Source organism: Labrus bergylta, chromosome 22, assembly GCF_963930695.1.
Source record: "Labrus bergylta chromosome 22, fLabBer1.1, whole genome shotgun sequence".
NCBI classification, from domain to species: Eukaryota; Metazoa; Chordata; class Actinopteri; order Labriformes; family Labridae; genus Labrus; species Labrus bergylta.
This window is the reverse complement of record NC_089216.1, coordinates 7,550,026-7,571,350: the sequence shown is the minus strand read 5'-3', so window position 1 is coordinate 7,571,350 and position 21,325 is coordinate 7,550,026. Positions and strand designations below refer to the sequence as shown.

At 41.4% G+C, this 21,325-nt stretch overlaps 1 protein-coding gene across 11 annotated transcripts in view; it reads right to left on the bottom strand.

Annotated features, from left to right (window-relative positions):
* mark2b (MAP/microtubule affinity-regulating kinase 2b) overlaps positions 1-21,325 on the bottom strand; it is a 46,990-nt gene that overhangs the window by 17,856 nt on the left and 7,809 nt on the right. For 8 of the 11 annotated variants that reach the window (XM_065950446.1, XM_065950440.1, XM_065950442.1 and 5 more), the window contains exons 2-14: positions 10,400-10,564; positions 8,379-8,432; positions 7,223-7,271; positions 6,423-6,488; positions 6,036-6,106; positions 5,540-5,596; positions 3,686-3,922; positions 2,753-2,872; positions 1,737-1,839; positions 1,396-1,508; positions 1,016-1,090; positions 675-732; positions 199-350 (exon numbers count right to left, since the gene is read on the bottom strand). In XM_065950446.1, the coding sequence (XP_065806518.1) occupies positions 199-350; positions 675-732; positions 1,016-1,090; positions 1,396-1,508; positions 1,737-1,839; positions 2,753-2,872; positions 3,686-3,922; positions 5,540-5,596; positions 6,036-6,106; positions 6,423-6,488; positions 7,223-7,271; positions 8,379-8,432; positions 10,400-10,564 (1,320 nt within the window). The remainder of the gene's footprint in view (positions 1-198; positions 351-674; positions 733-1,015; positions 1,091-1,395; positions 1,509-1,736; positions 1,840-2,752; positions 2,873-3,685; positions 3,923-5,539; positions 5,597-6,035; positions 6,107-6,422; positions 6,489-7,222; positions 7,272-8,378; positions 8,433-10,399; positions 10,565-21,325) is intronic. The other 3 variants (XM_065950441.1, XM_065950447.1, XM_065950444.1) reach the window with 2 other exon arrangements.

Below are 21,325 nucleotides of genomic sequence, written 5' to 3'. Positions count from 1 at the left end.
CAGACTGTGACGTAAGATCAAATATGGCTGATTTTATTTAACACTTGAGAGTACTGATGACTCATCAAGATTTGCCTGAATGTATGTGGTTACATTGATGATGTGGGGAAACAGAAGATTTAAACACTGTTTTCTGATAAAAACTTTAAGAGCGTTGGAAATGCCATGTCAGCAGTGTCGTTTTTTTTTTTAACTCACGGTGGAAGGCGTGGCGCTCTTCTTGCGGTCAGAGGAGACCAGTGGGCTTGCCGGCACCTTGGTAGTGGAGCTGCTCGATGAACTTTTCCTCCCGGAATCCTCCGCTGCGGTCCTGTTGTCTGCTTGACCCCCCCTTTTAGAGTAAGAGGATCCTACAGAGAGAATAGAGGAATGCATCAGAAAGGCAGCAACTTGCCTCTTCCTCTCTTCCCTCGTTCCTGACTCTTTTATTCCTCTACCTGCTTGTGCTTGGCAGGACCAGACACTATCTCAGCACCAGGATGATAATTATATAAGAAGTTTAAAAAAAAACATGAAAGAATTAGTTCCATCTGCTGGGACAGTGTTCTTCATCTCACAGCTCCTGACAAATGACCGTCTCAGTCTGTTTCCCATCTGCGTCCACTTCTATCAGTATGTAATAGACATCTGCTGCACCCCCCCCCTTCCTCCTGTGACACACACACCAATCTCACCCTGATCTGTGCCTCTGCGGTTCGTAGGCTTCTGGTTGGACGACACACTGCGTTGTACCTAAAGGGGCAGAAAACAGGACACAGGTCAGTGGGGTATTCTTTTACAAAATACATTTGGGATGTAAGTATGTTGAGGGGAAGAGCTTCTGCTGAGCTGCTGTAATCACACATGAAACCTCCAACGAGACGTTCAACACCCAAACATCAAAAGCAGAAGACCACACTGGCTTTGGTAAAAACTGGTGAAGTCAGTGTACTTTTTTTGTTGTTGCACTGACTGGAGTTGGGAGATCACATTAGGTGGAAGAATAAGCAAAGCAGATTATGTGTTCTCATTGTACCTTATGAGGCGGGGAGGGGGCGTTTATGTTGCTTACATCACTTCCTGGCCGGGGCTTGATGCCGCTCTCCTCCAGCTGAGGGAAGAAGAAAAAAAAACACAAATCTGAATATGAGTGAATGAGGAAGGGATGCAGGGAGACTGAGGTGTGGGTACAACATTTAGACTTCTTAACACGGTGCTGTTATGAGAATACTGAAAACCATCGATGATACATTTAAATGATGAGAGCAAACGCCATGTTCAGAACAATGATTTTTTTCCATGAGCTGCTTCAGTTTAACATCAGCGGAGGTCCGTGTGAGGGAGCTCTGACAGACTAATAATAACTGGCATGGCACAGTGTGAAGGTGTGTAGGTGTTGGAAAGAAAGCCGCGTACCTCATGGTTCCTATAGTCCAGTAGCAGATATGCAGCCATCACATCATTGTACTTCTGGTTCACCAGCGAGTCCTGGATCTCCTCCTGAGAGAATCCCATCTGTAACATGATGTCTGCGCACATGAAAAGAGATTAGAATTACAATGTAGAGCTTCCTGCAGGTCTCCTTCAGATAAATACGCTTTGTGCATGAATAGAGGCTGCTAAGCAATTTGAATCTAATATATCTGTATTCACACACATCTGTGGGGGGAAACTTTAAACATCTTTACTGTGGATACTTCACACAGACTGGCAGAATAGATTGACGGAAACAGGTTGAGTGTATATCTGTAGGCTACCTGTCCTCCTTGGGTCCTTATAATCTGGCATGGGTTCGATGTACGGTTTGAGTTCCTCCTCATCGTAGCCCACATTCATCCAACGGTCCCTCATTATCTGCTGCTGGGAGGCAAGCCACACAGGCGGACGCAGGACGACAGAACGTGTCAAAGACGGTCGAGGGGTAAACGGGGAGAAGGGGACAAGAAAGAAAGAGGATAATAGAAGAATAAGAACACAGCGCGGGGGGGTAGAGATGCAAAATGTAGAGTGCCAAAGTATCTCTTCATGACAACTCAGTGGGAAAGGATGCAGGAGTTTGTTACACATGATAAATTAATCCAAACAAAATTAATTGCTTTTATTTTTTCATCTCATCAGCAAAGGCGGGGGAATTATCAATATGTAAATGCATCATACTTTAAAGGGGAAACGTCTGATTCAAACAGCCTGGGATTCATATCTGGCACCACAACAAAGCGACAAACAAAAACTCAGCCTCGGCAATCTGACGGCTGCCTTGAAATCTAGTCAAGTTGTACACAAGCTTTTTCAAGTAGGCATCAATGAAACATCCACTGATCTGAATTGGAACACTGGAGCTCCAGTCTTGCGTCTGTATTTTCACAGGGTTGCCAAAAGATTAAGCAGCTTTAGCAGAAAGTATAGCCAAAGCTTAAACGAGAGTACGTCTTTAATTCTTGATGATAATGTGAATCTGGTCAACTCATTTAAAACTAGTTAGCATTCATGTAGCCACACTGCTACCAAATTTAGTAACTCACACACCCTAAAACTAACAAGTATTTACTGTGTCTTTAAAAAGTACATCACACTTCAGCCACAATTTCACAGATAGATGGTGAAGCAGGTCCCAAGATTCAGTATAGTACTGCTGCATATACCAATAGGAAGGAGAACAGACATCACTGATCGAGTCTTTACAGTCTACATGTTTCAAGAAGGGGTATTATGAATGGGGGTTTTTTAATTGGAGAACGAAATGTGTCTGCATGTACGTGTGAATGCAGTGTACCTCGAGGCTGCCTCTTTTAGAGGGGTTCAGGATGAGGAACTTCTTGAGCAGGTTCTCACAGTCCGTAGACATATAGAAAGGGATCCTGTATTTACCACGCAGTACGCGCTCTCTCAGCTCCTGCAAATTCACAAACACAAGGAAAGTTTGTTTTTGATGCCATCTGTAGAAGTAGTCAGTCACCCAAGCACTACACAAATCAATATCAAATTTAAAATCTTCTTCAGTGGCCTTTATGTAACATATTGCACTTCAATGGTGTGCCACTGAACATATCAATCTCTTTAACAGAACCTGTACTTCAAATCTCAAAGCCGAGTGTCGGGCCTTATATTGCAGATTAAATATCTTGATTTTAAACTGTTTTTTTTTTGTTTTGCCCTCAGTTTGACACATTTAAAATCAAATAATTCATCTTTTTGTGGCCAGTAAACTCAGAAAACAGTGAGTTAAATAAATAGTGAGAGCAGTATTGTGGGAGGTAAACTAAACTCCAGGCAGCTGCACTGCAATATAAGCCTTGATGGCAGTTTCCAGGCATGTAAATATCAATATCCTCACACTCAATGTTATATCGCCCACCCAAAATGTGTCTGCACTTCCAGAATGAGTCATGTGGGTTCTGAGTGAATGCACAGTATGATGGTAGGATGAATAATTATAACTACCAGTGTTAAAACAAAAGCATATATTGCCTTCTTGAAAACAATGTAACATGTTGCGGTATTGATGTGATGCATCACTAAACCTTGCTTGAAGACAAAGTTGTTCGTTTGGCATTTAATCAGTTGTACACATTTACTCCTTTGAGTTTAGCTTCTGCATTTTTTAGGGCAGAAGGAAGCGAAACCAGCGTGACAAATACTACAGCCACCCCTGCTTATGTAATGCAGACACATTTAAACACACAACACACTTTGACCGCTCCCTGACCTTAAGGTTCTGTCCGTCGAAGGGCAGCGAGCCGCTGACCAGTGTGTAAAGGATCACCCCCAGGCTCCAGACGTCCACCTCGGGCCCGTCGTACTTCTTGCCCTGGAAGAGCTCGGGGGCAGCGTAGGGTGGGGAGCCACAGAATGTGTCCAGCTTGTTCCCAAGAGTGAACTCATTACTGAAGCCAAAGTCTGCTATCTTGATGTTCATGTCGGCATCCAGCAGCAGGTTCTCCGCCTAGAGACGGCCAAAGTGTGGGGGGAAAAGATGAAAGAAAACCAGGATTTATGAAAAACAAATGAAAGTCACAGGATGAGGAGGGAAGCAAAAAGTGAGATTATATACAACACTTTTTTTCCCCCTGAACTGGCATGCCAAGACATGAGCATTCAAAGTGACTGATGAGATAATTTGTTCATCAACATATAGAACAAACTCCGACTCTGGTAGGGTCTGAGCTAAATGTGGTTTAAAGCTTGTTGTAAATCAAATACAGTTTCACAAATTGGCCACCCAGTTATCAAGTATCGTTGCAGCAAATGGATTTTCTCTGCCGTTACACCAAGTTTGAAGATGATACATTTCAAGACAGTTTGTCAGTCAGTCTGACACTCAGCTTTCTCAGGGGAAAAAAACCCTGCTGGGTGAGAGAAGGGGTTTTCAGGGTAATGGCTCGAGGCCAAGAAGTAGCACACAATGGACAAAGTGAGCTGCACAGTTTATTCCTGTGTGTGTTTGTACCCTAAGCCTAAAGTGAGCCAGTGAGCCAGTGAGCAAGGAGGCTGGGGTTGCCTAGCAACAGGTGCACTCTCCTTTTCACTCGCACTGAATACTCCACCATTTCTCTGTGTGTATTTGTGTGTGTGTGTGTGTGGAGTTGGGGTGTTAAACACTGACATCATCTCTTCCAGGCATGTGATCTTAGAAGTAATCAGCATTTGTTTCTAATTCTTTTGCAGACAGATTAAATCATTTATTACACAAAAAATAACACTTTTACCCAGTAACAAAATAGAAACCTTGACACTTGTGTTTTCAATTTAAAAAAGCGCCCCCTGTTGTAGATACAGCTGTATAAACCAAGTGTAGATCCTTGCTTCAGGTACACAGGAGTTTAAGTCCTGGACAGTGAACAGATTATTCCCCGCTTGCTGTCAAACGCAGCGTCATTGAAATATTTTTTGCATTTGAGTTAAGCGCGCGCCAGATTTCACCTCACAGTTCAGAGTGATCAGTATAATGTGCAGCATGGTGCGCATTAAATTAATGAGAACGGTCTGTCCTCAAGAAATCTCTTCTTTCCTAGGCTGCCATTATTTGTGTATAAATGTCAACCATTATTACCTGTTGAAGGGTAGGAAACGATGGCCTTTTACCTGGTCAAAAGATTTAAAATGTTCCCCTTAAAGCCCAAACTAACCGTAAACTTGATGAAGAAGTTTGAGTTGAAAGGGCGCTTGTATGGTTACTGTAATCATGATAATGTCTTATCGACAGGTTTGCCTGCTGGCACGTTAAGAGGATTTCAAACTCTGTAATACTCTGAACCAAAACGACCTCGAAGCTTTAGACCTGTGTGTGAGTATGCTGGGTTATATTCAGAAACCACCTAATGTGAATCAAAGGCAGGAGAGACAATGTGTTGAGATGTAGAAAGAGTGAGGGGCCCAACAAGCCAAACGATACAAGCAATGCATCGACCGATCACTGAGTAAGCTGTCTAAGGCACCGCGCCTAAAGTGAGACACTACTTTGTGATTAACCTCTGGATTCTGTGTTTCCGGGAGTGGGATTACATCTGGAAAAATGTAAATCAAATGCAGTATGCATGTATGCTGCCTTGTGCGTTCTCACCTTGAGGTCTCTGTGTACTATACACTTCTGATGGCAATACTGCACCGCTGACACAATCTGGACAGTGATCGATGGAGAAAAGGAGGCGGGAAAAGAGAGAGAGAGAGAGAGAATAGAAGACACTGTGAGCCCTTTGAAATGATTTCATATGGTAGAATTATGAAGGATACAAAAATGTAAACTATAACATTTCATGCTCCCATTTTTTTTTTTTTTTTGCTTTATAAACATTATTATAACACTGTTCCAAATTCACAAGGGAATTTCTGATACATTGAGTAAATACATTTGCTTAATCCAAAACAATTGTAAAACCTGTCCATCAAAATAGCTGCTTCTGCTCCCTAACCACGTTTCATTATTTTATAAATATTAAAAAACCCTTCAAATGTACAAAGGCAATAGACTTTTAATCTTGGTTAAGCATGCCCTAAACATACAGCAGCACAAACACAAGTATCTTTAAGACTTTAATGGAGCACAACAACAATCATACCTGTCTGAATTTGGCACGAGCTTCTTTCTCCTTCATCCTGCCGTGGGCCACCAAGTAATCAAAGACTTCTCCTGAAGGAGCAGAAGAAGAGGAGGAAAGATTTAGTGTTGGGATCTGACACTTGCGTCCCTAGAACCAGATTACTTGTGAACGGGATGCTAAAATAAGATTGCCCTTTAAAAAAAAAAAAAAAAAAAACTGTGTGCACAGTAAGAAAAATGAAACAGGATAGAGCTGAGTATTTCTGATAACCACATTAGGATAAATTACTTACAAAACACAGAGTGCCTATAAGCTGTGAGGTCACTTTTTATAAACAAACAAACATTTGATTCTTACTAAACAGAGTGCCAGGCCTCAAGGGGAGTGACGGAAAGATGCACTTACCTCCACTGGCGTACTCCATTACCAGGTACAAAGTCTTCTCTGTCTCTATCACCTCAAAGAGCTTGACTGGAGGGAGAGAAAGAAGAGCAAACACAGAGTATTTCAGTGGAAAGACAAAGAAAAGGGGCAAAAAAAAAAGAGGGAGAGGGAATTGAGGAGAAGTGAAATGAAGATTTATGAAAGAAAAAGCGAGTGTAGCGAGGTGAGAGCAAAAATATTAGGAAAGAAAAACAATTATTATGATCGGGCTTGAATACGTGACCCTTAGGACCCGTGTCCAACAAGTTTTCACCAGGCAGGAACGCGCCGGCTGTGTGTTTGTGCTCTGAGAAGAAAAGTGCCGCATGTCCGTCCTGTCTCTATGACAACAGTCTGTTGCCAATATGATTGATACTACTCTGTATGTTTTTTATTTGAGATTGTTTTCACCCCAGGCGACATTGAGTAAAGATGATGGGGGTGCAAGACATGATCCGTGGGCGGCAAAAATACGGGGAACCTCATACATTTGGAAAACGTCGGCGGTGATGTCAACAGCACTCGAAGACTTTAAATCGAGTGCTCGGACCAGCAGCACAAAAAAGGTGGAGCGCTCTTAAAAAAAAAAAGACCCTGGGTGCTGCGTTTCTCCGGGTGGCCGCCTGCTGCGAACGATCTCTCCTCAAAAAACAAAAACATTTTTTGAAGACGCTGGTGCTCAGAAAATAACGCTAGATGGACACAGGGCCTTAGACACTAATTAGATCTGAATCCCTGTGAGTGAAGAAAATAGTCCAATCTCATTGGTCAGTTTGACTCACCTATGTTGGGATGGTTCAACATCTTCATGATTCTCACTTCCCGGAAGAGCTGCAAGAAACATATTACGGTTAATAACAGTCATATTCCACTTATTACCTACGTGGTTCAACGGCAAGTTTAGAGCATATGTGTGTGTAAAATGTGTCTTTGCAAAAACTTGAGAATCAATATTGTAATGAGTTAAATGACACAAAAACAAACCTCCCTGCTCTGTTGATAAGCATGTTATAAAAAAACTTAAAGAGGACAGATAGTCATCAATTATTTGCAGGATTCAAAAAATAACAATGTTTGACAAAATACAATGTCTGGATCAAAATAAGATTTCCATATTGTAAACATACAGTCTGTTAATATATCCATAGGAGAAATGAATATTAACCACAGAATATAAAAGTGAAATGGTCTGATCAGAGTATGTTATCAGTAGTACAGGGCCAAGTCTTGTCATTATGCACACGGATTTTGCTTTTTCTAGTGTGGTGACATTCAACTTAAGGGTGTGTGTGGGTGACGTCGGTATCTCCTTGTGCACACAAATGTCTATTTCATGGCATATGTCTGCTGGTGCATGTATGTATGTTTGGTGTGTGTGTGTGTGTGTGTGTGTGTGTGTGTGTGTGTGTGTGTGTGTGTGTGTGTGTGTGTGTGTGTGTGTGTGTGTGTGTGTGTGTGTGTGTGTGTGTGTGTGTGTGTGTGTGTGTGTGTGTGTGTGTCTCGGAAGCAAGCATACATGGTTAGAGCGTATGCGTGTGAGTGGGCAGACCCCACCCTGCCACGATCAAAAGAAGTAATTGCTGCTTGTTTCCTGTAATTAAAACTCTCTCTGAAAACTAGACCACTTCAGAAGGACAGCAAAAAGGGGAAATAGAGAGAGAGAGAGAGGGGGAGAGAGAGAGAGAGAGAGAGAGAGAGAGAGAGAGAGAGAAAGAGAGAGAGAGAGAGAGCGAGAGCGAGAGAGATAGACAGACACACACACAGAAAGAGAGAATCTGCGAAAGAAAAAGGACACATAGAGGCAGTGACTCTATAATGCCAGCTTTGAGAGGAACAACAAGAACTGAGGTTAGAATGTTGAGCTAGAAAGTTCATGTGTGTGTGTGTGTGCGCGCGCACGTGCGCTTTTGAGAGATAGAGGTAAAGAGAGAGACCCACCTTCTGCAAACTGGAGGAGTTGAGCTGCGTCTTATCAATGATCTTTACAGCCACCTAGAAGCAAAAACAAGAATGTATATATTACACTTCTATCAGTTATCACACCTGCTGCAGTGGGTTTGACGCATCTCTCTCACACAAAATTGAACAGCCTCAGCCTGTGAAAACCACACACACACACACACACACACACACACACACACACACACACACACACACACACACACACACACACACACACACACACACACACACACACACACACACACACACACACACACACACACACACACACACACACACACACACACACACACACACACACACACACACACACACACACACACACACACACACACACACACACACACACACACACACACACACGAATATTACAGCATTATACACTGTGTGATAAACACACAGTTGCAGCAGGGGACAGTTGCATAACGGGGCACTGTAAAGACAAGGACACACACAAACTCGGGCTTACACCCTCGCTGTAATGAGGTTTTCGGTTCAAAATCTGAAAGTGGTAACCTCTCAGAATCTGGTTTAAGGAATGTGGACCGTCACTACTTGGGAGTCTAAACAGCTGACATGGGTTGCTTTTGTTTCAGATTTTAAGACAGCAAGGTCTGATCAAACAATGGTATCAAAGTGGTATGTATCACTTCCTACTGCTTAATCTCCTCAAAAGGAGAATAAGACAATGTTAAGAAAATCTCTGAAAAATATGGTGGCTGAAATAATATGGTTTGTCCTTGCAAATCAGATCTTATTTCAGTAATGAGATAAAGCTTGAGGATGGATCGTGTTTGTTACCTCGAGGTGACTGAAGATAACCGAGCACCGATCATATGAGCTGCGATGTAACTAAGATAGATAACTAGCTGTTTGTTCTGTGTGGTGTTTGTTAACAAAAATAAAATGTTTACATAAAAACAAATAAGAGACACACGCAGATGGGAGGGATTCAAAGTGAGAGATGCAAAGATAAGGCGAGGGAAACCAATAATTATATCTTAACGGGAACATAAAAAAAGAAGGTCTACTTTTCCCCGACATTTATGTCTTTCTCTGTCAAGTAACTCCTTTCTTCCACTCCTCTTTCTGGTTGTGCTTGTCTGACTGACTCTCCCTTGTTTTCTTTGTGTGAGTGTGTGTGTGTGTGTGTGTGTGTGTGTGTGTGTTTGCCAGCGAGTCACAAGGAGTGTTATCAGGGTGTCAGGCAGAGAGCTGTCACACATTGACAGAACCTGCCCACCCCTCTCCAGCTCTCCCTCTCTCACACACAGAGCAAGACTTTTACTTTACTGGTCCTCAGACTGAGCCCAGGCATGCGCTCCGCTGCAGACACAGCTTTTTCCCCTTAAAGGGACAGACCACCACGTGACGTCACATCTGGAATTCACAGTAAGCCCGGAGACTTTTAGGCTCTCCATTCAAGCCGACAATGGTGATCTAATCTCCTGCAGCAGATGTACCGTCTCCAAAGACATGGAAGCCAAGGATCAGACCAGACCTACTGTGTGTCGCAGCATGAACCCTCCCCTATTCTCATCAACCAGGATTCACATTAAGACATTAGCTAAACATTCACAGTGTTTCTTCTTGTTTCTACCATCTGGACTAATTAGAGAACACCCTGGACTTCCTTTCTTTTCATTGTTTTGACACTAACTGCTGAGTAAAGTGCTAAGGATTCCTAAAATAATGACATTTCCTGTTCTTATTGTTTATTAAGGTCCCAGCATTTTGATGCTATTGTTACTCAGTTTTGCATATAAACACTTAAAAAACACAAGGTCTTCTCCTCTTGAATAGATTTTCTCAGCAGTGCTGTTGTCATTTAGTCACTATCTGACCAGTTTCTATCAAAATAAACAGTCAATAGCAAAGTGGTCCTTCAGAATATGGCTAAAAATAAGTCTTGAGTTCAGACAGTCGGGGAGACTCTGTAAGTAAAAGACAGATTCAAAGCTTTGAGACAAATATAGCGTGTGTGCATGAATGCCTACCTCTTTCCCGGTCAGGACGTGTCGTGCCAGTTTGACCTTGGCAAAGTTGCCTTTGCCGATGGTTTTTAGCAACCGATAGTTACCAATGTGCGGCTGGTCGTCTGTTGTGGTCGTAGCAACGGAGTTCCGACATCGCGGCATGCTGGAGCGCGATGATTTAGACTCCTGAGGAGAGAGAGGCCAACATGTTAAGCATAGGAAGACATGATGAGGCAGGAAGCAATCGAGACTGACAGTAAACCTGAGAGTGAGGGAAAAAAATGAAGGAAATGTTAAACAACCCAAAGCTACCACGCATTGTTGGATGAATTCTGGACCCAGTGTGTTTCAAACTACAGGTACAGTGGAGTTGTTGGAGATCTTATTTGAAAAGAAAGAAAGGCGCTAGCCATCAGGGCTAGCATCTTTTTGTTGAAAACCTTACTCTAACAATGTAAAAAGTTTGATTAACCACTATCTTACATCATGAACTGTGCCGAGACAATGACCTCAGTTTGATCAGTTGTACTGCTAATCCCAGCTTCCTTTACTGTATTGGTCTTTAGTTTGAATCTTTGTATCATAGTTTTTAATTAAAATAGCCTGAATTTAATCTAACAGCATACAGTAGGACTTTCTGACTCGAACACAAACCCACAAAAGGAAAACAAAGCTGCGCTGGTAGGTTTACTTGGTGTGCAAGAGTGATTGGGTTTCAACCCCAGGAAAGGGTCACAGCAGTGTGTGTGTGTGTGTGATCTGAGCGGACAGGTGACAGGGATCAGGGTCAGAGGAGAAGGACGACTGGCTCCAGGGTGACGAGCCGCAAACACACACGGGCTGTGACACAAACAGCCGTGCAGAAACAAGAATACACACTGGTGTGGGCTACAAAGACATGCACGCGCGTGTATGCAGCAGCATAAGTCACACGCGCCTCTCGGAGATTTGACACCAATGAGGGAGACGGTCCAGTGAAATTCACACTGTTGGTGTGGAGTGAATGCGTACAGTAAAAATCGTCTCTTTCTCTTGTTCTTTACCTCCGACACTGACTAGTCATTTTAGGCACTTAATTGTCTCTCTGTGGCTTGAAAAAGTAGAGGCTTGCTCTGTCACAAATAACCACACAAACCACATGTTAACAACTTATTCCTCCCTTCAGAACCATATTCAGGCCACGGGAAATATGCATAATCATTCTTTGTGTATTTTCTTTGTGCTAGTTAGTTTCTTGCTCCAGATGGTATGATCTAATGTCTGCACCCCAACCCACCCCCCACATCCTCATGCTGACAGTGCAGACCTGCATAAAGTGGAATAGGCAGAATTAAGCCACAACACAAGGGGAGGAAATTGAATTCTGAGCAATTGACATGTGGCATGAAACCCAGAGGACAGATAAGAGAAGGGCCGAATGTGGCCTTGTTTGAGGTGGATGCTTTGGGCTTTCTATTTCTCATTATTATAAAGGCCCTGACACACCAAGGAGACCGTCGGCTGTAGTCTTTGTGGTGTGTTCCAGTGCAACTTTTTGGCCAAGACAAAAGCCGTTGTGAGCCGACGCCAAAGGCGGCCTTCGTCGCCCACTAGTTCTTTGCAGTCTGCTTGGTGCGTTAAGGCCTTTAATGTGTGATCGGGTGGTGGGGGGGAAAAAAATCAAGTTTCAGGATTTTTATGCGACGATTTCAAAAAACAAATTTCCTTCTAGGGTTCTATGTTTCGACAATGTGCAGTCTGACTGTTAACCGCAAAACAGGTAAATAAAGTAACCTGAACCTGGTTACGCGAGCCAAAAGAAGAAATTTGCAGACAAAGCATGCCTTGTTTTCTCAAAGAAAAAACAAAGTCTTTCAAGTTTCACTAAAGCTATAACTCTGTCATCCCTCATCAGTGTCTCTGACTGAACAGGCTAATAAATGAAGATAGTTTTACACATTTGTAGTTCCATCCTTACTGACATAAGAAATCTGTAGATTGCAGCAAATTTGTTACGCACCCAAAGATTTCTTTTTAGTGTTTGTGCAGCTGATGTCCCTGACCTCCCACTGTCCCCTGAGTTATAAATACTGTTTTTAATGAAGCTGTTTTTTATATTACAGTCAGCTGTGTTCAGATTTTAAAAGCACTTTCTTGATCATAAGAGAGTTCAGGTTTCAGCTCCAACTGCTTCTACTAGGCTATTATTATTGGAATAGTAGCAATGTGTAAGCCTATAGGGGAAAAAAAGTAGAGGAGGAGGATGCGATACATAATTTAGGCTTCATTCATGGAGAAGCATTTTGATTTATAGCAATGGTGTTACATTTCACAGTTTGTGTCATGTCTAGCTGAAGAGTGGTAAACTTAATTTTTATTTTTTTTGGTTGATCTGAAAGAACGATCTGATCCAAGCCGAGGGATTTGTGATCCGTAACACCACAAACTGAAGCTGAAGTACCAGTCAGTGAAATGAGACAAACCAACTCTCTGAGTTCTTTCCCTTCTTCTACAGTCCTCCACTCTTTGGTCTTGCTTCTCTCCTATCCTCTTTCATGTCTGACTATTTTTGTCTTCTAAGAAACTGCCCCCCTCCCCGCCCCGAACACACATGAGCATATCCACCTCTCCTCTCAGTTATAATTATAGACTTGTGCGAGGACAATAAGTGACATCAGTGTGTTGTTCTCACATTCTCTCTGATGCTCTATTGGACTTGTGAATACGAGTGTAAAGCTGCTTTCAGACAAATGGATTCCAAAGTCCAACGAGGGAAATCTAATTTGACATTCACAAAAGCTGACAAACTGCAGTCGAGTGCTGAATCTCAGGGTGTGTTGATGACATCGCTGCCAGATGAAGGGACCTCTTGTAGAAGGATTGGAGGGAGTAAACTGAAAACACATGGCTAAATGACACATACCTAATCCATTATATGACCTTTTTTTAACAACTCCAGGTGACAATGTGATGCACGAGTGTGCATTCTTCCAGTGTGCAAAAAGTTGAGGAAGTGTGCAAAAAGTTGAGGAAGTCTGGATGGCCTACATGAGTATTTCAAAGGCAAATCTGAGTTGTAAGCAAAAAAAAGTGAACAATTAATGGTCTGGCACTTCCAAAATGTCTCAACATATATTATCAAATGGCACATTATTCCTGCTGTCCTTATATAGCATCTACATAAAGCACTGCCACATAGAAATTGCCTTTTCTTGGTGAAAACACTTCAACTGAGATTATGCTTTTCATATGTAAAATATATGAAATATATAAAAGCTTCAAAGCATAAAGTGATATTTTTCTACCTTTTAAAACCGATAAACCCAACAGTGAAAATAGTTTACATTAAAAGTTATAACTTTAAAATATTTAGGGACAAAAATGTAGTATTTTAACATGTCACATGAACTCTACAGAAATCTGATTTCATTCCGTGGCCTCGATTACGAACTAGAAGATTTTTTACAAACAAGAAATTTCAGATTTCCAGGCCAAAGTTAAAGCAAAGCAGTTTTCTCCCACACACACACACATGCACTCACAGTAACAAAATAAAAACAAATTCACTCAAACCTATACAAGTTAATATGCTTCGTCAAGTAAAAACTGAAATCACTTAAATAATGTAAGAGCCATTGGCTGCCACACTTCATACACAAGCATGAGACCAAAACACACACACACACACACACGTCATTTTAATCCAAGGCATTACTGCCTGTGTTTTGACTCAGGCCTCATTATTGCAGGCTTTTACTTTTCCGGGTTACGGGAAGATGCCATTCAGATATATGACCACATTCCATTTTAGGGAGTAAGCATAAGGTGAACAAGAAGCATTTTTGATACTGTGAAAGGAATCTCCGTTTCATCTTCCACATACTCCATCAATTATTAATGATCACTTATAATGTGATCAGACGGCCTGTTTTCATCTGATTGGACTGCTCTCCTCATATTAGCCTATACTGCAGTCACAATGGAGAATCACGTGTTTCATAGTTTTTCTTTTCAGGGAGAATTTAAGTTGCTTTTTTTAATAGAGGAAAAGTAATATTAAAAAATCCAAGTCATTAACAGTTATTTCTGAAAGTGGTTTTAAATCCTAATTGTGGGGTTGACTTTCAGAAACCCATTACTACTTAAATCTAGGGCTGAAATGATTCCTTGAATCAATCGAGTAACCTTGATTTCTAAAATGCAATTTGCCTCAAGTGTTTTTTAGGATTTATCCCTCGCTATAGAAAATGTTTTTACAGCTGTGAAACCAGACACGACACTCTTGGCAGAAGCAGCGTCAGTCACTGTGGATCGATGAAGGAAATACTGTTATCCTCGAGAAGTTGACAAGTCTCTGTCCTGCACTTGTTGCCCCCTCAACAGAGGCCTCTGGACAAAGCAACATGACGTGGTCGAAGTGCGTTAGTTCAGGAAGCAGGGCCGAATCCAGACTTTTTTTTTTTTTTTTTATAAATGGGGTGGCCAAGCCCAGATTACCAGTTACTGCAGCCCTACTTCATCATCACAATTAAAATTTGTTGACTCTCATCTCAAAAGCAGCACCAAAAAAGTATGCAGTATTAGCAGAGCATACACAGGAACTATTGTACTCAAACAAGCACATCTGAACGGTGCAATTTTACAAAATTATTCCAATTAAATATGAACAAAGCTTTTACTGGACATTTACTGACCTGAACTCAATTGACTGTGTGTTGCCAATAACTCAAACCTCTCTCCTGTCCTGTTCTGCATGGACTTAAACTTGCTGCTCGGGCTGTGCTCTAAAAATCTTTATATTGACATGTGCTCTCTGCAGATGTGTGCGCCCATACAGATTTTATAGAATCGACCGGGCCGCAAAGCTGTGATGGCAGTTTTGAGAGATCAGATCAGATCAAAACAAACACCGTTTGCAAAAGTCTAAAATGCACCCGTAATCTTTGCTTTCATTTTGTCTAACACTAGGAAGTTGTGAGTTGGACATTAAGTCATGCAGTTTGAAATTTCCTTCAACGTCTAAACGGGATCGGATGATAACAAAAGGGCTTTTCTGCGTTATTTATAAAAGACTTAGGCCTATACAGCGTATTTGATAAAAAGGCTTCAGTCGGCTGCTTAACGAGTGTGGCCAACGCCATGTACTCCCAAGTCTTTTGTTCATTACAGAAATTGAAGTGTCTAAGTTGTTTGTAGATGTAAAGCAAAAAGACATTCCTGCAAATACAAGTGGACACATAGAGGCAGATCTACAAAAGGATTGCACTGCTTTTGCAGGCGCTACACCTGTGCGAATGAGAGAAAAAGATAGTGTGGACTCCACAAAGTACACTCAAAGGGTGAAATGCACACAAACTGCACTAACAAGCGGATAGCATCCTTTTCTCATTTGCATCTATGTAGAAATGATGGATGCGAAGTTGCAATATAACCCCCTACCTATGCAAATAATCCTTGACGCAAACACAGCTCATCCACAAAGACCAGCGCCAATTGCCACAGGCAGTTACTGCGGTGCTATTTAAGCTAGCAATTTTTCCATTCTTTCTCTGTTTGCTTACTCAAATTAATAAATAAGGACGACCCATTGCTCTCAGCTGGGGGGTTACTGTGGCACAGCATATATATGCGATGTCACACGCAAACTTTCCAATGATGCAGAAAACTATTCTGTCTCTGTATGGTTTGAAATTATATGTCCAAGTCTGTAAATTATATTACTTTGACATTACTATAATTAATTATCAATCACATCTTAAATAACTGTGGGGCTGTCAGCAACCCGACACAGTACTTCAGCGCAAACTGGAAAAAAAGGCGTGCGACTATGATGCATATCAAAACAATCATCCTCAGACTGCGTGACGGGTATGAAAAGCAAGCAGCTGCATAAAAATATTGAAATGAAGGCATGGTAAGTTTCTGTTTTGACATGAGGGAGAGACGGACAGACAGCGGACGTCTCTCTCTTAAGCTTTTTTAAGACTGCTTTTTTTTTCTTCTCAAAAAGTGCTGTAAGTAAGATCAGCCGTCATCACATCTTTGAACATTCATATTGATTCCACGACGATGCAGTATTGGTATCCCGGTCTGTGAATTGGCATTGCGTTTCGGTGTTGGGGACGCACGCCACAGCGGGAGCTCCACATAGACACACAGTCAGACATTCACAAACACACAGCGCCGAGCTTCCCCGCTGGCTCGATCCACGCCACCTCTGTAACGACTCCGTTTCTACCTCCGATGACAGTACATGGGCGAAACATCAGAGGGGGTGTAAATATTGCGGCTTGAAATGGCAGCCTGACTAGGGCTTCTGTCCCTTTCTTGCTCTTGTGAGCGAGGCAATTTATGAATAGCCTTCATAAAAAAAATTTAAAAAACGGTCGGAAAAAAAAACCCGCCCAGGTATCGTCTGTTTAGAACTGCTGAAGCCTCTGTTCATTCACACACCTGTCAGTGATTTGAAATCTGTGGGAGTGACAGCTCCACTACCATGTTCATTTTGTAGAACCTGTTTGGGAAGGAGGACTTGTTGTTGTTGTTGTTATCATACGTCTTGGTGATCAGAATTTATTACATCATAAAAGCTCCAACTATTTACAACTTGTCCTGGTCGGATCAGCCAAACTAATATAAACACCCGTGTAAGTGTACAGAGAATTAAAACATTTTAAACATCCAATCCTCACACTTAGCGGTAACAAAGATCTTATGAATGTCATGTTGTGCACAAAATACGTCCTCAATATGCTTTGCTCAGTATGCACCTTATTGGTACCACAATGCCAAGCAAAGCATAATCATTTATCAAATGAACTTAATGTGGAACAACTTCCCTTCTTTCTATGAATATGAAGTAACTAGGAGGTTCTTAGGAGAAAACTTTTAGTTTATGGCCTGGATCCAATATGCTATTTATAAACATGTGTATCAGAAACTAGATGATGCTTAACATTGGAACTTTGATTTGAAGTGTACGTTATTATCTGAGGAATACATTTCTCCTCTTTTTTTAACTAACAAATACAGCTACATGTTAGCTTACAAGCTAAGGACAGATAGGGTCATTATCAGATAGATAACATGGCAACAAAGCTTCTGCGTTACATTGAAATTTGTGGGTGGGAGGACACAGAAACACACACACACACACACCTCCAAACTCTGGGCAGTAATGGATGTGTTACCATGGAGATTTGTCGCATGCTGAATCTGCACTGTATATCGATGTTTTTATCTCTTTCATCCTTCTTTTACTGTCTTTTGCTCCAACCCTCCCCCCTCACATCCTTTCTGTTTTTGTTCTACCCTGCTATTCATATGCTTATGTTTCTATTAATGTTCCTCTTTTCCAAGAAAAAGACTTCATTGACAACAACTGCTGTACTTCAATGGGGGGCATGATGTATGCATCAACCTTACTTAACAGGGGTATCTCAGAAGAGGTTAAAATAATCCAACTTTTATCAGAAGTAACTTTTGTTCTTTTCGTAAACCACAGTATTATGGTTGCTATATAGTTACTCCTACACACACACAAATAATGTCTAAAGCCACAACTACTAACTGGAGCCAGTTAGCTAATTACAAGGAACTCCCAACAGGGAATAACTTTGGGAGTACTCATGTGAAACAACCACTCAGGGAAATTAAAAGGACCAAGTTAAAAAGCTGCCAAATGCCTGACAGAAATGTTACTGCACCTGTTTGACTGTTCCTCTCTTTCATTTCAGGGAAACTGGACCAGGGTGTATACACGTTTGCATAATTCATATTTGGTAATGGAGGAAATAACAAGAACAAACGCAGCTACAGTAACTCACAGCTTTAAAAAGCCACTGAAAACAGTTGAAGGTTCCTTCTTTTTTAATGTATGCTACATTTTGATATTTCCAAAATGTATAGACTATTATCGGGCCAATTTGTAGCTTTTGAGACGACCATAAATACATCATTCACACATGTTAGTTTATGTAGTGACAAAGAAGAACATTTTTCATCATGCCAGTGAGTCAATGTTAATGACTTATTAAATCATCTACTGGCAGACATCATTGTAGAAGGATTTTAAGACATTTGATGTTGAGAAACATAACCGATTTTGGCTCAGAAGAGGTGCAGGTTTCATTGAAATCCAGATTCATGTATAATGATGTAACAAGTAACTGCTGTCAAAAAGATGATCCGACTAGTTGCAGTATTTATAGATGCTTCCAGTTGTATAGGCAGCACAGCATAATGTATGTATACTCTATATGCAAACTGGCTATACAAACTCTCTCCACACACAAACACAAGTGTAAGTACATTTGTGAAAGGCCCCTTACTTTAGCAAGGTGGTGTGACGCTAGGTCTCAGTTTGCTGGGAATTAAATGTTGTATGTGTGTGTTCTCTTGAACTGTACTACCCTAGCTCCCAAGGCATGTGTTTCACGTGTGTGTGTGTGTGTGTGTGTGTGTGTGTGTGTGTGTGTGTGTGTGTGTGTGTGTGAGTGTGTGTGTAAAATCAATCAAGAGCTCCTGTTTGCTCTGTTGCTGTCACTGTTTATATACAAAAAGCACAGCACTTCCTGGCATCCCCTTGTTCTGCTCCTATGCAACTTGATGTGAGTGAGTGTGAGCCGAACATGTGGGCCACCATGGCAAAGAGGTCTGTGTAGTTCCACAGGGTGACTGATTTTGAAATGATGCTAAATATACATGATTCAAGTTTATTTAAGGGCTATCAAACGGCAAAAGTTTTTAATTGCGATTAATCTGTGAATTTCAATAGTTAATGGTGCTTAATTACATTTTTAAACGCATGTGTGAAATTCCTTTTTTTTACGTGTACATTTCAGTGTATGTTGGTGTATGTCAGCACACGTATGTGAGACAGCAGAGAAGCAGGAGAGACAAGCACAAAACACAGCACATCTTTACACATGATTATAATTGTATTGACATTTACCCACCAGGTGACCGATGGCCGCCTGAAATGTTCTCCCCAAAACAGAAAATCTACCTGCATTTGGTGCCAGACGGGTGATAATTTCCGACCCTGGCTTTGCTTATTCTTGGCTCACACATTAAATGTTTTTTAAACCAGTCACTGAAATAAAATATGCCTTTTTAAGCTCAATTTTTTTTTGTCAATAATCTGCGAGCCACTCTCATATTTTACTAGCACTTGGCAGATGCTAATTTACCAGCCAGCCACTGTGTGACATGAACCCCAACTAACCCAATTTTAACACTGCCTGGAATCTGAATCAGTGTGACTCAGCAGAGATCAGAAAGTTCCCACTAATGACGCAGTTAATTCTGCAGAATAAGAGAGGTAAACGGGACACAGGTTAGAGCCTCAGAGAGAAGTTGGGAAACAGTTGGGGGTACTAAAAACATTTTAAAATAGCTTTTTTTTTTCCAACGACTGTTAAGAAAGTTAACGGGCAAAACTTTTGACACGGAGCATCTAAGCTGTGGAGAATATGTTTTGGATAATAAGGAGCATTACTACTTTTCGGGTGTAGCATTGAGAAACAAGAAAAGTTTTGATTTGGATTATTAACTCAGACACTTTTTTGCAATTATTGTTCCATTTTATACAACGAAAAATATTCAAACTACAGTGATGCTTTCACAGTCGCACAAAACTCCTGACAACTTCCTGAAGTTGAAGGGTTAGCTGCTTGTTGTAACACAAACAGACTCATTTTTCACTGACTTTAACCAGACTTTATCCTGCCAGCCGCCTAGGAAATGTTCCGCGTGAACTCGGGTTGAGCTGTTGCGTGAAGGCAGCAGGAAATACTCAGGAAAATTCACTGTGAGCGAGTGGGTGGTGTATTTTACATCCTGTGACCGATGCACAACCATAAACTGTAAGCACAGACCCGGTGTTGTCTCCATACCTCATTATCAAACTGCTTCATTATGTTTTACGGTATGTTCTTTTGTGGATATTTTAATTTTGTCAAACTACAGGTAGCATTGATATAAAGGCTACATTTCTCATTATAGTGTCATTCTCTGTTGCTTCATACGTAACTTCTGTGTTTTTTTAAACGTTGCGTCTTGCCTCCTACACCCTTCCTCCAATGGCTGTGAATGTCTCTCGCCGTCTCAGGAAGAAACATTTTCTAGAACTTTTCAGGAGTGCATATGTGGAAAAAGGCTTTAAACAGCCTTCTTGTCGGTTGTTTTGATATATTTGTAACTCCAAATAAGGAAACAGCTAAAGATATGCACCTGTATTTGTACTAAAGCTAAAGTTGAAGCAAGCTAACCAGTTCTTCAAACTAATTAAAACCGTTCCTAGATACCAAAACAAACACGTGATCACTATAAGAAATGCAAGTTTTGATGGAGGACTGACATCAGATGACTCAGCAGAAGGACTGAATAACATTCAAGCAATGGGAGAGAAATTCACACTCCTTCGACTGAATGACGTCAAGCCCTTAAAATCGAAGGTCTACAGTTAGCTGCCACACCTACCACTCTGCTCAACTGGAAGGGCCTGTTTAACCCTATCTCAGACAATCGAACACACACAAAGCGCTGAACTACACTGCATTGTTTGTGAAACACCTTGGTAGCACCTGGGAGTCCTCTATCAATTTTTCCACAGGAACCTCAGGTAAAAATGACTAACACAACTCATTAAATCAAAACATAATTCGGATCTGACTAACAACTCATTGGATGTGTCTGGGGACAAGAAGAAACTCCCAGTATGTGTGAGCGCCGGCAAGAACAAATGAGAATGTTAAAGAGTGAATGATCCAGTGTGTGTGTGTGTGTGTATGTGTGTTAGCTGCAGGTTCTCTGTTGCTAGGGCCCTGGCTAGCTTTGTCTTTCTCTTCATCTGCCTAGTGACTGGTTTGGTAAGGACAGAGGGATAATTTATGGTTTCCTGGGTGTATGTGTGCAAGTGCGCATGTGTTTTATAGATTTCTTATTAGATGACTCATTCAAGGAGAG